The 16,584-nt window shown below is 42.5% G+C and overlaps 1 protein-coding gene across 1 annotated transcript; it reads right to left on the bottom strand.

Annotated features, from left to right (window-relative positions):
- Positions 1 to 7,402: 7,402 nt before the first annotated feature.
- On the bottom strand, positions 7,403 to 16,081 carry patl2 (PAT1 homolog 2). Its single transcript, XM_072667699.1, has 19 exons — positions 16,061 to 16,081; positions 15,503 to 15,662; positions 14,045 to 14,301; positions 13,849 to 13,914; positions 13,302 to 13,358; positions 13,057 to 13,167; positions 12,547 to 12,624; positions 11,868 to 12,013; positions 11,693 to 11,767; positions 11,480 to 11,603; positions 10,400 to 10,520; positions 10,230 to 10,324; positions 10,087 to 10,140; positions 9,846 to 9,988; positions 9,607 to 9,763; positions 8,608 to 8,748; positions 7,947 to 8,044; positions 7,592 to 7,732; positions 7,403 to 7,455 (listed from the first exon to the last, which is right to left on the bottom strand). The coding sequence occupies exons 1-19, from the start codon at positions 16,079 to 16,081 to the stop codon at positions 7,422 to 7,424; spliced, it is 2,079 nt and encodes a 692-aa protein (XP_072523800.1). The 3' UTR covers positions 7,403 to 7,421.
- Between the last annotated feature and the right edge of the window lie 503 nt (positions 16,082 to 16,584).

A 16,584-nucleotide genomic window follows, 5' to 3' on the forward strand; every position in this document is an offset into this window, starting at 1 on the left:
CAGATATACCTTTCAAAATGTGTTGTACCCCACCATTTCAGATCATGTCCATGTGGGGGCCTGTAAGGGTAGCCCAACTGGGAACCGAAACATTTTGTCCTCAGGCTCCACAATGGCCCCCATCTAGGGTTCTGCACTGCATATGGGCCTAGATGGGACCCATGTGAGATTAAGGTGGGCTGTAACGATGGGGCTCATTTGGGAAGCCCAACTGGGTCCCTGTAAAAACAAATATACAAGCTTAGAGCCCATGCCCACCTGGAATCCACCTACATTTACATTTACCAGAGCGATGTACAAAAGTGCTTCACTGTTTACTTCCTCTAAAATCCCTCTAAGCTTAAAGACTACTAAATACAAAAGTCAGTATGGAGAGCACAATACTCAACATACACTTCACTTTGCCCGAGTGCTCTTGGAAGAGGTGGATCTACAGTATGCGTTTAAAGACAGCGAGCAATTCTGGAAAAGTTCTTTCCAGCACTTTGGTGTCAGGACAGAGAAACGTCTGGAAGCATGTCTTCCGTAGATGGTGGGAGATTAAAGGATGGCGGGTCAAGCCGAGCCGTCCTCGAAGCTGGAAGGGCTCTTGGTACAGATCGGCTTTTGACCATTGCCGCAGCAGCAGAGGAGTTGAACATGACTGAACTTAGAAATATTAAAAAAAATGCATCTTGGATTATTTGCAGAGGCCTAATGGTGCAGAAAGGAAGCCCAGCCAGAAGTGAGTTGCAGTAGTCAAGTCTTGAAATGACAAGAGACTGAACAAGCACCTGGGTGATCCTCTAGAGAAGGAAAGGTTGAATTCTCAGAATGTTGTACAGGAGAAATCTGCATGACTGAGTCAGATTTGCAACATGAATGGAGAACGATAACTGGTCATCCATGACTGCACCAAGGCTTTGTGCTAGCCCATGTTCCACCCATGTAAATCCCATATATTTTGCTAGGATTTATAAAACATTCATTTGCTCAACATGGAATCACTTACGGCTATAGCGGCTGATCAGCCAAAACAATTTTGGTATCTTTGGTCTGCTTCTATAGCTGACAAAAGGAGATGTGCTAAACATAGCTGTGCTAAACATAGCTGTGCTAATATTGCTAACAAACACTGGACTCAGACTATCGCCACTGTTTCATTGCTTAAAAGTGTCCTAGAACGTTTAACAGTATTCACTCCTGCTTGGTTACTCGGGGATGGTTAACAGTATTCAACTCCAGTTATTTTTGCCTGCTGATCAAATCCAAATAGATACCGATCTGACCAGGGATGGCTTCTTGAGGACAACAGATGGCGCTCTGAACACCAGAACTAAAAGAAAGAATTGGAACTGGATTGGGGTTAAAAAAGAATAACCACCAATGCATTAAAATATATGTAGAGATCAGACCCTAATAACAAGAGTTTGGTACATGGATGTGACAAACCGCAGGCCTCAAACACTGTTGTCTCTTTATTAAAAAAAGAAAATCCAGCAGAATTTATACTTACACCCCTAGCATTTACCCACGCCCAAAAATACTCCTGACCCGCTAACATTAAGCTAAGAGCTAGGAGCTAAGCTCTGTTCAGAACGCTGAAGCTATAAATGACAGAATAGCTCAGTGGATAAAGCTTATTTCTGATGCCAATGTCCAGCTACATTGGCAAAAGACTGCAGATATAGGAGGCAAAAAAAAACTTTTCCCAGGGTCTCCTCCAGTTAACTTAAGCTAGAGGTATTCAAATCTGTGGTCAGTGGTCAGTACTGGATTTCCACAACACTGCAGTGGGTCCCTACTGACTATGATTAAACTGGCCCAGTATAGCGGAGTTACTATATTAGTCAACAAACTGGGCCTTAAGAACTTAAGAAGGCCAAAAAATGATTCATGACCAAACACTGGGTTGCGTTTGTTGGACTTTTACAGATTTTACAGACTTAACAGGAATCTTAACAGAAGCAAAGCTCAATAAGGACAACATGTGCCCTTAAAATGAAATCTTTATTATAATATTTATGGTAAAAATAATGTGAAAAAACTATGATACACAACAAAAACAAAACACATGAAACTGTCTGCTTTCAGAAAGCACACTTTACCCAAAGTAATGGACTAAACATTAAGAGAAGACCAGTGATACAAATTCTAGTCTAAGCAGAGCTTGTTTGGTTAACTAGCTATCCTAGTGCTAGCTCTAGCCATGTAGCACAGTTGTTTGGCTAATTGTTGCTAAAGAAATGATACAATTCAGTTAGATGTAAAATATAACGAGTGTGTCCATTTAAAATTATCCAATATTAAGTCATATATTGAAGCTATAAATGACAGAATAGCTCAGTGGATAAAGCGTATTTCTGATGCCAATGTCCAGCTACATTGGCAAAAGACTGCAGATATAGGAGGCAAAAAAAAACTTTTCCCAGGGTCTCCTCCAGTTAACTTAAGCTAGAGGTATTCAAATCTGGACTTGTAGTTTAATGAACTGTTGATGAATGAACTGACCACCTTGTGTTATACTTACTAGTGACTGAATTCAACTGGATTTAAGGTCCAGTTTAGAGGACCTCTGATATAAACAAAAAGCAGGTGTCCACCCAGCTGGAACTTCTTTTCAGCACCTGAATTGTTCACCTCTGTCAAAAAAAAAAAAAATATATATATATATATATATATATATATATTATAATGTTGCTTTGTTTCAGATGACCGTCAGTGTCCCTGGGTTGTTATTGGCCTTTAAATGGGTGCACCACAAGAACTCCTTATACACACCTTTCAGTTAACACACGAAAAAAGGCCTGGTGCATACACACGTTTATTGTATGTGCAGGACCTCCCACACTGACAGCTTCTCTCTTACACATGGTGGGAGTATGGTAGCAAGCCAGACAGAGTCAAGAAAAATAATCACGTCCAAATTCTTCAACACTTACAGTTTCTAGCAGCGTCGCACCGTTGTGCCTCAGCTTCGCTAAGTCTTGTGATAAATAAAACTGTCCCAATATACCAGTTTTTATTTTAATAATAATAATAATAATAATACTTTACTAAGTATGGCCTTAGCTGTCAAGCTGTCTTGGAAGTGGTCAGTACTGGATTTCCACAACACTGCAGTGGGTCCCTACTGACTATGATTAAACTGGCCCAGTATAGCGGAGTTACTATATTAGTCAACAAACTGGGCCTTAAGAACTTAAGAAGGCCAAAAAATGATTCGTGACCAAACACTGGGTTGCATTTGTTGGACTTTTACAGATTCAAGTCCTTAACAGAAGCAAAGCTCAATAAGGACAACATGTGCCCTTAAAATGAAATCTTTATTATAATATTTATGGTAAAAATAATGTGAAAAAACTGTGATACACAAAAAAAATAAAACACATGAAACTGTCTGCTTTCAGAAAGCACACTTTACCCAAAGTAATGGACTAAACATTAAGAGAAGACCAGTGATACAAATTCTAGTCTAAGCAGAGCTTGTTTGGTTAACTAGCTATCCTAGTGCTAGCTCTAGCCATGTAGCACAGTTGTTTGGCTAATTGTTGCTAAAGAAATGATACAATTCAGTTAGATGTACAATATAACGAGTGTGTCCATTTAAAATGATCCAATATTAAGTCATATATTGTAACAAATATAAAAACAAGTCAAAATGAACAGTGACCTTTTAGTAAAACAGTAGAAGCAAGCAACGTTTTAGCAAGCTAATGTTAGCTAATCCTCACAAACAATACTTTCAAATATTTTTACTTTATTATATATTTTTAAGGTATTAATATGCTTACATTTTATGGAGATTTACTTACCCATTCCTGTCAGTTATGCCTCTTGATAGAAAGCTATTTTAGCTACCAACTCCGTTCTAATGGGCCTCCTCTCATGCTGCTAACTAGCTAATGCTAAAATTGACCTGTTGGCTGGGTTGTCACTAACAGTTTTTTTTAGGATATTAAATAAATAAATAAATATATATATATATAATATTTCCACAAAACTTTCACTATTTTAGAAGGGAAAAACTAAAAGGTAGCTAATAAGAAAACACCAGTTGGGTAGTTTTCTAAATCTATTTAAAAAATTTTTTTTTTTAAAACACTTTAGCATTGACCGCAGCGAGGACATCAGTAACTACTCGGCGCTGGAGGAATTTATGGGCCAAATGATGGACCATGGGGGAATCGTGGGTTGACAGGATGTTAGCTTATTGCTCCATGTAGTGTGCTGAAAATTGGGCCCCAGAGAATACAATGATGCCACAGTGTGACAGGCACACATGTAGGTAAAGCTATTCTCAAGCACTGTGCTGCACAAGTCTACTGGACTGTATGAACAGATGGAGGATTTGGGCGTGAGAGCTTCTGTACAAGGGGAGAGAAGAAATAGCTCAGCTTCGGCCAGGACACCATTAGCTCAGACTACATAATAGCCATCTAATAGCAGTTGCAGCTCAAGATAAGCTGCCAGCATCCCCAGACAGTGAAGGAGTCAAGATGCCCATTAACATGTGTTTTGTATCTGATAGTATCTGATAGTATCTGGATTTACATTGACCGATTTTATGTTTTGACAGACATATTTCTGCAGAACCAATCACACTTGTATTCAATGGGGACGGGATCAGTCTCTGGCCACCTTCGAACATCGTTTGAGCAATCTGATCACAATAGGCCTTGGATGGTTTCAGATTTCACTTGTCCGTACGAAAAAGCCAGGTATAAGTACCCCCCTACTTATACCTGGCTTTTTCGTACGGACAAGTGAAATCTAAATGCGATCCAATCACCAACAACACTGTAAGTGCCAGGTGTAAAGACCCTCAAGGCCTAGTCCTTTAAAGTGATGACTTCGTCCCGATCTGGATGTTGGAACACAGCCACAGCTGGCTACAGTCTGGCCAGGAAGCACGAGAAGATAAATTGAGAATAGAGATGTGAACTCATTCTTCCTTCCTCACTATCTTGTGAAAAATGGTCCCCTCGGTTTGGCCCCTGCCAACAACATGTCTCTAACAATCATGCCAAAAGATTATTAGTACTTAGTGTCTTCTGCTTCATATTTCCACCGCTGACACCAGTTGAAAATTTTATGAGCAGTTTGAGGGCTGACCATCACTGACCATTTTGCTGAATCGCATCAGACTGAAGAGCTCCATTGACATTTTACTGTACCCAACTAACCTCCATTACACCTACTTTATACCTTCCAAACTCACAGCCCCCTTCTGTTCAAACATTCCACACATAACGCCACCTCTTCCTCCCCTCAGAGTCCATTCCAACGGTGCAGTCATTCTGGGAGAGACCCCCACCAATACCAGCATACCAGTCCTTTCCCAGACAATGGGACAATATTGGCTCTGTCTGCCATCTACAGTTTATATATGCTGTCTAGGGTCTTCTAGGCAAGCAAGCAAGCACACAGGCATAAAAAACACTGTAAATAAAAAAAAATAAAAAAAATGAGTATGGAGAGGATAGAATAGGGGATGAAAGAAAGAAGCCAAGGCACGGTACTCACCACATGGTATTAGAGGAGTGTTCGCACACATTGGTCATGCTAACACCACACAGAGCCATGCATTATTACTTCATGACAAATTAAGAAAATGTTAAGTATGTTAAGGCAAAATTCAATGTGGCACAAGTTAGTTATGTTTGAGGCTCTAACAGTGCTTTCTGGGACACTGGCTGCCACGCAACGCAATGTTCAGAGACTTACATCGTTAACAGTTGGCAACAGCTTCCTTTCATCAAATACGGTTTTTCTTTTTTCAAACGCAACGGTAAATAACTAGTGGTTTTGTAGACTTCAGCCATCTGATTATTCAGCCACGCAGATCATTTTTGAAAGAGTAGAAAAGTGCATCACCACTCCTGTTAAAGTTTGAGACTTTACCGTTTGCTTTTGAAAAGCCCTTTTTAAAATTAGTTCTCTGCAGAGGCTGCTGCCCCCCCCAACAAATCAGACAGACACTCATATGGTAAGGGGCCCATAGGTAGTCTCTGAGGAGCTATAGCATGAGGTAAATGTTTAGACTACAGCCAGAGTCCATCTCACCTTTACAGTCATTTCCCCACAAACCACCACCAACCCTACCATGTAGCCATTAACCCACAGGCAGATCACTGTTCTCCTTACTCGCCGACTGGTAAGATCGGCAGTCAATGCTTGCCTAAAGGCTGGAACCCATGAACACCACCAAATGAGTTTCCACCTGAGAGGCTTGTTCAGGCATTTACTGAAACCCCCTCTTTTTGCTGTTTGTGGGCCTTTCCCGCTTCAGTTTGGCTTTCAGGAACAGAAAACCATGCTCAATTGGGTTTAAGGCAAGTGGCTGCCTGCAATTTTAGAACGCTGCATTCCTGGGTCACTATCCAGCAGCCTATCAGTTTTGCAGAAAGTGAAATTCCATACTCAAGAGCAGCATTAGACTGCATGTTACCCCAGTTTTGTTTTAAAGTTGATTTTAGCTTGGAACTAGAGTACAGTCACTACATGTCCCATAATGCCCCAACATGTTTCCAAAAAAAAAAAAAAACACGAGCAGCAAACACTGCCAGAGACTGTATTTTGGATTTTTTGATCATGATGGCTCATAGCTTTGCATTTGGATTAAAGCCACTTAACGGTCAAACCTACCAAGCAACTTATTCATCTCACACACAAATTATCTTTTTGTAACCAATAAATTGTGCACCTGCGTACAAATATTCCAGAAAAAGCTCTGCACATCAGAATTCATCCGCTACTTCCATTAGTCTTCCATCAACTTCCACATGGCCATTGAGTTAATCTTGGTTTAAGATGCCCAAAGAACCTTGGTCCAGAACAGAACAAACCAATAAACTTCGCAAGGCTGTAAATACATTTTTGGAACTGCATTTATTCATTTTTTTTTGTTTTGCTAATGCTATACAACATGCAAGTGCTTAAATAAAGACACAAATAAAAAAAATAGCATATAGTCTGTAAATTTGAATTACAAAAATACAGATTAAACAGAAATTAATTTTCAATTCCAGTAAAGAAAACCTCTTAAAGGCATACATTTGCATTTTTTCCTTCATCTTTTCAGGGAGGTGTGTGGGGGGAGGGGGGGTTTGGGGGAGGTGGCAGACCAAAAGGCACCGTGAATCAATCCTTGTATTCTCCCTTTTAGCTTATAAATTTAGCCTATTAATAAAGTGAGTGACGTTACTCCCACCACAGCCTATAGTATTGCTGAGCAAGTGTAAAAGTAGCTAATCAATTACCGCCACTTAGTGGCAGCTATGAACATTACATGGCCAAGACTTGGTCAGATGGGCAGGGGAGTCCAAGCTAGTGCTGTCGAGTGTGGTGGGAGTCTGTACAAATGGACAAGACCGATCAATAAAACAGACAACACACAAACAAAAACAAACAAAAAAAAAAACCCAGATACATCAATCCCCTCACGAGCCTACAGCCAGATAGCCTGCAGATGACCTGTAGAGCAATGCAAGGAGAGGATTATTGAGACCTTCAATTAAGCTTTCAAAGAAAATGGACAGTTGTCTGTTACTCCAGAACACACACAAGCCACAATTTTCAAGACTGTTTGACATGATCAGCATTAACTCACTCCATGTTGTTCTTCAGTTGCTGGACCGTCCGCTTGTCCAAGTAACGGCAAAAAAGCGTGAGCAAATTTGAGGGCAGGAAAAGCGGCTCCACCAAGGATGTCCGGGACAGTTGCCGGGCAACATGGAAAACAGTGTCCGTCCTGACATACAGAAGAACAGAATGCTAAAAACTACAGAAGCCCCTTGTATTTAAACTTGTATTTAAAAAACTAAACAGTTTCAAACTTTGTAAGGTGCTTTATTTTGCTGTATCTTCAATATCTCTAATGCTGAAACTGTCTGAAATAAGATGTAACCCATTACCCATCCCACCCAGGATACATGAAAATTTCATAATTTAATTGAAACCTGTACCAGGTCTCGAAATCACCAATGCTGGGCTCCATGGGGACGTCTGATGTGAGGAGTCTTTCGCCTTGGGAGAGCAAGGCATACAGCAAAGACAGCCCGAACTATACAAACAAAAATGGGGGTGAGGATTCAGGAACTTCTATTTATGGCATTTAGCTGAGGCTCGTGTTGCAGATAGGATAATGTTAAATTGCTGCATAATTCAGGGCACAAACTGCTAACTAGTACAATTACTTAAAAAAGCCACAACTCTCCCCACAAACCACCCCACACCCATTTGTCCACGCTGATCGCCATAGACAAACAAAGGCAGCAGAGGTGACACTGCATAGCTCAGCAACTTTGAACATGGCATCCTGGAGCTGCCCTGGTCAACTGCAATTTGGGGTTACAGTGACTGACAGGTCTAAAAGTTAACAGCACAGCATTACATGCATTGTAGAACAAGCCTAGCACTGTTCCTGTTCCATAATTCCCCCATCCTGCATATTTTGAAGTTTCCTAGGAAGCAACAAATGCAACCCTGTCCTGCCCCCTAGTCAAAAAGTACACAGACAAGTAGGTGATCAGTGCCACTCACACAATCACTGTGTAAACCCAGAGGGAGGTTAACAGCCAGCCCTAAAGAGAAGAGAGAAAAAAAAAAAAAAAAGTTTTGCTAAACCTTATTTTGGCAGGCCAAGGTCAGACGTGAGTCTTTAGAGTCAGCCAAGGGAGAGGTAAACTCCTGGAGAATAGCAACCAGCTGGGTGAAGGTGAGGGTGTTGACCACAGTGCGAAGGGACGGGTACAGAACAGGAAGCGCCTGCACAGGGACATGTCCAGCATTCCAGTTTAATTAAAGCTAGAACAGCATAAATATTTACAGCAAAGCCAAGTAGTACACTTCCATCATGTCTAATGCCTGGCCCACCCTACAGAATCTGATCATGTCCAGTTGTGGGTCTTGTCACACTGCACTCACGCATTGAGTCTTGGTCACTCCAAAGTAAACACCTTGGTGCTGGTTAATAAGTACTGAATATTGCTGTCTGGGATGTCAGAAATCAGGGTCCCCACTCTCAAGGACATAATTCAGGACATTTACCCAGAATTCTGTACACAACACATTTATAATCCCAGTTGAAAACATCCAGGATCATCTCATTTTATAGGAAACATGGGAACCCTGGAGATGCGCCAAACCAGTTGTCTGGCCATAATGATCTGGCCGCAAGTCGCTCAGGTCTTCACACTATGAACATTCTTGTGGTCCAACTGTTCAGTTACTGTCTGACATGCAGATCTTCACATACATACAAAACCTGAACAATACAGTAAGCTAAATGAAGCTCATCTGAGACTGTCTGGGGAGGAGATGGATCTAATCAAATGAGTAGGAAAGAGTCTTTGGCGTCTACTGCACACCAGTGCAGCAAATTTGACATGGTGGATAATTGTGGCTTCACCTCTCAGAAGTAATGGAATCACAGCGTCCATGTTTTCTACAGTCATTACCACTCTGTCATGAGAGATCATGCTCGGAGTGACAGACCACTGGTCAGGACTCGGTTTTAGCAATCTTAGTCATTTTAAATTCAGTAGTGTGGGCCAGCCATCTGACTACTTTTGGGTTGAAGTGAAAGTGTTTTTTGGCTTAATCGTCCTTTAAAACCTGTCGCACCTCATCTGGGTCTCTGCTCATCAGCGCTGGTAGGTGTGTCGCAATCACAGTCAGGATATGCCTGGCTGCGTCCTGCGTTAGGAAGGGCAGCAGTCTGGCCAGTAGCCTTTTCCCTTTGGAGACTAGGAGACACTGCAGAAACTCGTCCGTGGACTCTCTGTGGACATCATAAGGAATGTTGAAGAACAAAGAAGCATGTGAATGGAAACCTCGGCTAGGCACATGGAGATCTTTCTTACAGGGAGCTGGAGTTGTGTAGCTGGCTGTTGATGTCATCCACCCCTCTCTGCATAGTCTTCATCAGTCTGTTCTTCTCTTCGTCATCAGATACTGTTGCTTTCGTCCTTTCTGCCTCCTCCACCCCCAACAGAATGATGTAACACTGCAGCACAAGGCAGAACAGGTACAACCCGGATGAGCCAAGGAGTTTCACATTTGGCCTTTTCCTGGTCCTCTGACTGATCCCAAGTGTCCAACTACCTTCTCAACAGTGTTCAGCACCTCCAGCCTCTGCTGCCTGGTGTCTTTCTGTTCCTGGTTGAACAAAAACACAAACAATAAGAGAAGGAGCCGGATAAATAAGAGCATTCCTACAAAGACCTGTTCAAGAAAGATGCCCTCACTTCAGGGGTGTGCACATGGACGGCGTCTATGGCTCGGCGTGGGGAGTAACACGTGGACACTGCAACCTGGCCCAGCGAACCCTCAATGTGGACCACTGGAACACCACAGATGTTACTTAGGGGCCACTTGCCCAATTAATTGCACACCAAAAGAGATCGTGAAGGCACACCTGGAGCGTAGGATACAGTTTTGGTGACGTATGGCGTGGTGAGTTTGGGCGGTTCTCTCTTAGAGCGGTCGCCCAGCATTTCTTCTTCAGCAAGTTTAACCTCCATTCTTCGATAGTACTCCTGGGGAGACGCACACCATTTTCAGATACAGGAAACTGCAGTCTCAAACATTTCTTAAAGCTACAGCTTGACAGCAATCATTATTATTAAATAAAATATATAAATATAAAATTTAAAAAAATAATTAATTAAAATTATATTTATATATTTACTGGATGCTTCGGCTCATTTTGTATCCTGCAGCCTAAAACTACAACTTGATTCAGCGAAACACTGATTGAGAGGTGCCTTCCTAATGTCCCCTGTGAAGAGCTTGCGATGTAGTGCAGAATAACGGATGAAGGCAATGGGCTGGGCAACCCATTCCCATTTGCAACCCCAAGTAGTACGTACAGGATATTTAATCTTTTCCTGCAGTTTTGATACCATGATACTTTGACATTACCACTGACACATCTCATAAAGGCACGAGACCTCCTGGATCTTTGTCAAGCCAATACCAAACCATAGTCCTTGCTGTGTTCCACCCATTTCATGATGATTCAAGTACTTGGTGGTTGAGGTGGACTTAATTTAGCGAAGCACAGATTGAGGGAAGTGCTGGCCTGTGAAGAGCTTGCAGATGTAGTGGGTGATTAGATTATGGGCGAAGGAAATGGACCATGTAACCTTGTACATCCATGTATTAACCAAACATAAAGGTGCAGCTTAAAGGTGCTCCTGAAAAGCTGCAGGCATTGCTTGATTCAGTCAGGTCAACATGACCAGAACTTTCGTCTCCTTCTCTACCACGTTCTACTGGGGAACGCCACCAAAGGACACTGAACTGGTCATTCATGAAACCAGTTCACAAACCTCTGCTTCATCACATGGCAAATTAAGCTGGAAGTAGCCGTTGGAAGACTGGAAGGCAAATTATGGCCATTTAGCAACAATGCTCAACTAGTGCCTAATAAGGTGCTCTGTGTGTACGCATAGGTAGCCATCACCGACAGCAGCTAGTGGGAGCAGTGCAGTACCTGGTAATAGTAGTCGTCCTGATATGGGTTTTCGCTCTGCAGCTGCATCATTTGCAGCTTGATGACCCATTCCTTCTCTTTGGCAGACATTATCTCCGCATAATGGTCCCAACTCTTTGACTTTCTAAACAAAAAAAAACAAACACCTGCAGTCATTTTAGAGGCATTTGGTTTAACACGAAACATGGCCTTTCCCTTTAAACAGAAGCCTACCTGCGGGAACCCAGCGGGCGCTGGTTCAGCAGTCGTTTGTGCTGTGGGTGGAGCTGTGTTGCCAGCACAGGCAGCCTATCAAAAAGCTTAATTAGCTGAATTCAGCGAGCATTAAAGACTTACACGGGAAAACAAAAGATTGTCATCTTTGAGCCAATCAAACAGGGAGGTTCACCTGAATTGCTGGACAGGGCCTGAGAAAGGGCTGTAGCAAGGGCCAGGCCTTGGAGAGTTGGGCCCAAACCTCACTTGCATCATTTTGGGTGTAAATGGTTGCGGAGAGTGGAAGCGAGGAGGGGAGGGTGAAAGGAAAACTCCTGACTGGAGGGGGTTTAGAGACAAGATTGTATTGATGACAGCAAGAATACAGTGCATTGTATACATTTTGGGGACTACAGTAGTACAGCAGTAGCGTCCAGCTAGGTTTCTGGACGCACCCCTAGACTGTGTATAAAAGGTATATCTCCAGAAACAGGGTAGGCAACCATCCATCAACAATGGTCAGTTTCTGACCTTAGGATATTCAGCACCGACCTAGTTGTTACAAGGATGTAGCAAGTTAGTCAAGTATATCAGTGTTGCTGGAATGCTTAGGTGGAAGGTCAAAGTGCTAGAGCCAAGGTCCTCAAATCTGGACCCTAAATCCAGTGCCCAGCCCTGGGTTTGGTTCCCATCAGATTGTAAGGGGACCAGTTAAGGTAACCGATTTGTAGGAACGGCGCTACATGGCCAGGGCTGCCAAGTCCAGGACTGGAATCTGGATTCAAGGTCCAGCTTTGAAGAATTCCGTGCCAAAGGACAGATGGGATAAAAATTAAGAAAACTAAAGACACCTTGTGCATACGCATACTCACCTGGTTGTAACACTGTTTCATGGTGAACGGACTACGAGGTCGCAAAGGACTAGATACCAAAGGAGAGAGTGGTATCTGCTGTTAAAAGGTAAATGGAACACAGCATAAGTGCAGCAGCTACCACAGCCAATGAGAGCACAAGACACAAGGTGAGACTGCTTTTATTGATTATTTCTTATGGACACCCATTTTGTAATCACTGGCAGAGATTACCATAAACTGTACAGGGAAGAAGGTCCTTGAGAAGCACTGGGACGGACAATTTAGAGATCACAGGGTACAAGGGGACCAGAGACAGACTTGTCTCTGCAGGGAGAGATCAACAGTGACTAAAGGCAGTCCTAAAAAGTAGAGATCAGGTGCTTCTGAAGGGAAGGGTTAGGGTTTCTAATAAAGGGACAGTAGCAGAGGAAGGGGTAGGAAAAAAGCTGCGGATGAATGGACTAGAATTGGCAGAAATGGGGTTGGATGCAACAGAGTTCATGAAATACTAAAATGAAACAGCAATACCTTAGGAAGCATCCTCTGGCCCACTGGATGCAGCGGGGACCGCAAGGTAGGGGAACCGAATGGCATTCTACCACGAGCTGACTTGTCAATCACTCCAACAATCGCTTGGTCCTGTTAGAAAGAAGAAAGGAGGTGAGAAAGGACTGCACATGGCTCTATTATCAACACAATTAGCCCAAAGAAATTTCAAGGGGTCTTGGTTGACTGGCAACAGAGCAGGCAAATTTACACCTTAGCATTCATACCTGATAAATGGATGTCGGTGTGCGTCTGGTTGGCGTGCCATACGGCTGCATCATCCACTGCAGGGAGTATACACAAATGAGTTCAGTCTTTAAGAAGCCAAGCCCCAGCCCTTCACATTGGAGGCAACTCAACCACGGCATGGTTGAGTGAGGTTGCCCATATTTTGTTTTCTCAGGAAAAGCAAGGGAACCCATCATGGTTAGGATGTTGTGGCTGGGGGGCTTTACTTGACCCAAGTTGAGAAGGCATCTGGTCACCCTAGTTTAGCACCCCCTCCCCTCAGATTCCACTACTTCAAAAGCAGCAAGCTAGTCCCCAAGCCAAAAGCTGGCCTTTCATAAGACTGTCTGGCCTTCCTCCATGATGCACAATTCTACTCCAAATGAGATCCTTTGTCTGAGAAGAAATATTTGGCCCTGAATTTTTCCAATGAAATATTAGTGTCCAATTAGTGTTCATTCAACACTATTTCAGCACTCTGTGGCACTGGACAATCCTCACCATGAACCCTTCCAACAAAACACCTCAGACAAAGAAGCAGCTCACCGTATTTGCGTTAACATCCCCCCAGAAGGAGCTCCGGCCACAGTCCACAATCGCACTGTCCAAACTCTGAAAATGCCACCAAGAACACACTGTATGGTCATTTACACAGCAAAGCATGGAGATACAGCACAACATACCAATACAAGCACCAGTGGAACCTGGTACGGAACATTAGATAAAGAAGAGCAGGCCAAACCTTTAGACTGGGTCGACCTTCCACCGTCCTCATCACAGCTGGATCATCAAACAGCTGTCTGTGACCAGGTCTTTCTCTTCGGATCCTGACCTTATCAGCCGGGCTCGCTGGAGTCCGGGGCTGGATTTGTGGTTTAGGCCTTGGTGGGGAAGGCACACTCGGGGATGGCGGAGGTGAGGCTGGTGGCGCCGGGGGCTGGCTGTCAGTCACAAACAGAAGGTCTACCTGGTCTGCTTGTAGATCTTCTGCACTCAGATCTGTAAAATAAAGGGCATGCGATCAACGCTGGGTTGCTGGGTTGAGCCCGTTAGGACGTTTGGTACGGTTACTTTCAGAGCAGTTTAAGTAGACTGTGAATCCCAGCCACCAAGTAACTGAACCACAGCAACGCCCATGCAAATAAGCATCAACTAACAGCACCCGGATCAGTAAGAGAAAAACTGCATGTATGATGTTAGCATGCATTTGTAAAGATTACTGATCACTGTCGCCCAATTTTATGACCTCTGTCAGCTTAAAGGTAAAACTGAAGTAATTTCTAGGTAGACCGTGTGTAACACACCGCAATAATTAGCGTAGGAGTCGAACGGTCAACCAACTGACTTGGCCAACCAATTAAACTTCAGTTTATACTAGACTTTACATCACCATCCCTAATGTTTAGGGCATGACTCTGGGCAAGTTAATGTTTGAAGGCAAAACAAGTGTTGCCATTTGTCTGTAAAAGTATTTTCTAACTAAAAAATAATAAAACATAAATACATAAATAAATAATAAAATAATAATAATAATAAACAACAAAATTTATATAGCCTAAAGCTTAGAGAACCCAGCCAGGTCCCAGAAGGAAAAGCTGATATATTACCTGCACATGTGTTCCCATTTTCTTACATTTTCACAACAATAAACTCCACAAAATTAGCATTTTAAATTCATTAATTTACCTGCAACCTGCACTGCTCCCAGCGGACCACATACACACACACTTAACTACACACACATGTTCGGGGAATACTATGTGCAATACCACCCCCCCCCATATGCAATTAAAAAAGTCTTTTGCTGTAAATAATATTGTTATTGCTTTTTAAATTCTTATTTATATTGTGTAAATAGTGTAAATTATTTATCTACATTTTTGTAACTGAGTGTCTTGCTATCCCTTTCTGCTGTTACACTGGAATTTCCCCACTCTTATCTTAATTAATCTAAATAATTATTTTAAGAGTCTCTTAAAATAAAAATTAAAAATAAAAATAAATAAATAAAAATGTTGTAGCTGAAGTTTAGTCAAAGTTTTTTGAACCCAAAATAAATAAAAAAGTGATCCCAGTAGCAGAGGAGGGGGCGACCAGGGGGGGGGCTTTTTAATGGAGTCACCCAAACCCAGCGGTAAAGCAGCAGTGGATGCCCGACTGTGTGGCGACCCCTAGAACAGCGCAACAGGGGTTACTAGACCTAAACCGAAGGTTTCTTCATTGTAGAGGTCAATCTCCTCATCCTCTTCCACCACCTCCTGAAGGAGGCCGGATTCCTCCAGGTCTACCGCTTCTCCATCACTCCACTGACCGCCATCTTCAGGCCAGGCGGCATCAGGAGCGGAATTCTCCTTTTCCTCCTGGAAACAAACAAAACAAAACAATAAAAAAAAGAAAAAAAAACAGACGAAACTGGACGTATGAAAGTCATAAACTATAAATTACACCAAACCAAGTTTGGTAATTCGTGAATAAAATAAAAAAATAAATATTAACGAATTCAAGTCACATAGTTGCAGTTTCGAAATACGACGCCTCAAAAACTACAACTCCCATGATGCACGTCCCAGCAATATTTTAATGAATTATTACTAATCACTTAAACACTTTTAAAATAGTGATTACTAGCTTGTGGTATATTAGTATATTAAAAATAATAATAATAAAAAAAAATCCAAACTCTAGAAATGAGTGTTGATCTGGAAACGCTGCAGAATCCACTCTCCACCATCAGCGTCCAAAATCCCTGTTTACTTACGGGACGCTCGGAATCGCTCATCTAGCCTGGGTACTGTGTTCTCCGTGGGATCGTCACGCTTCCAGTCCCACCGACCGCCAAACTTTTCCATATAACACGTGGGGACGCGCCTCATCGCCTTAAATGCACACACCTGCAGGGGCGGGTCTCAGGGTCGCACTCCGGACAGGCCTGGTGCCAGCTGCTCCTCACACACACCAGACTTCACCTACTGTTCCCTCTTTCGCGATGGGAGGCTAATAAAACTAGAATAAGGTTAGAAATAAAAGCGTTTTGCGTGAACGTGTGTTACATCTGGGCCACTTCTCAGTGGACGCGTCTCAAACGGACCCCGTATTAGTGCCCTAGGTAGTAGGTACTTAGTAGGTAGGGAACTAAGTAAAGAGGTGGAAATGTAAAAAAATTGTGGAGATATAAAAATTTTATTTAGATTTTAGGGTAAAATTGTCTTTATACATTTTTATGAAGTTAACATTCATAACATTTATCATTTCCATTTAATTATTTAGAAAATACCATACCAG

This window comes from Salminus brasiliensis, chromosome 22 (genome assembly GCF_030463535.1).
Source record: "Salminus brasiliensis chromosome 22, fSalBra1.hap2, whole genome shotgun sequence".
Taxonomy (NCBI): domain Eukaryota; kingdom Metazoa; phylum Chordata; class Actinopteri; order Characiformes; family Bryconidae; genus Salminus; species Salminus brasiliensis.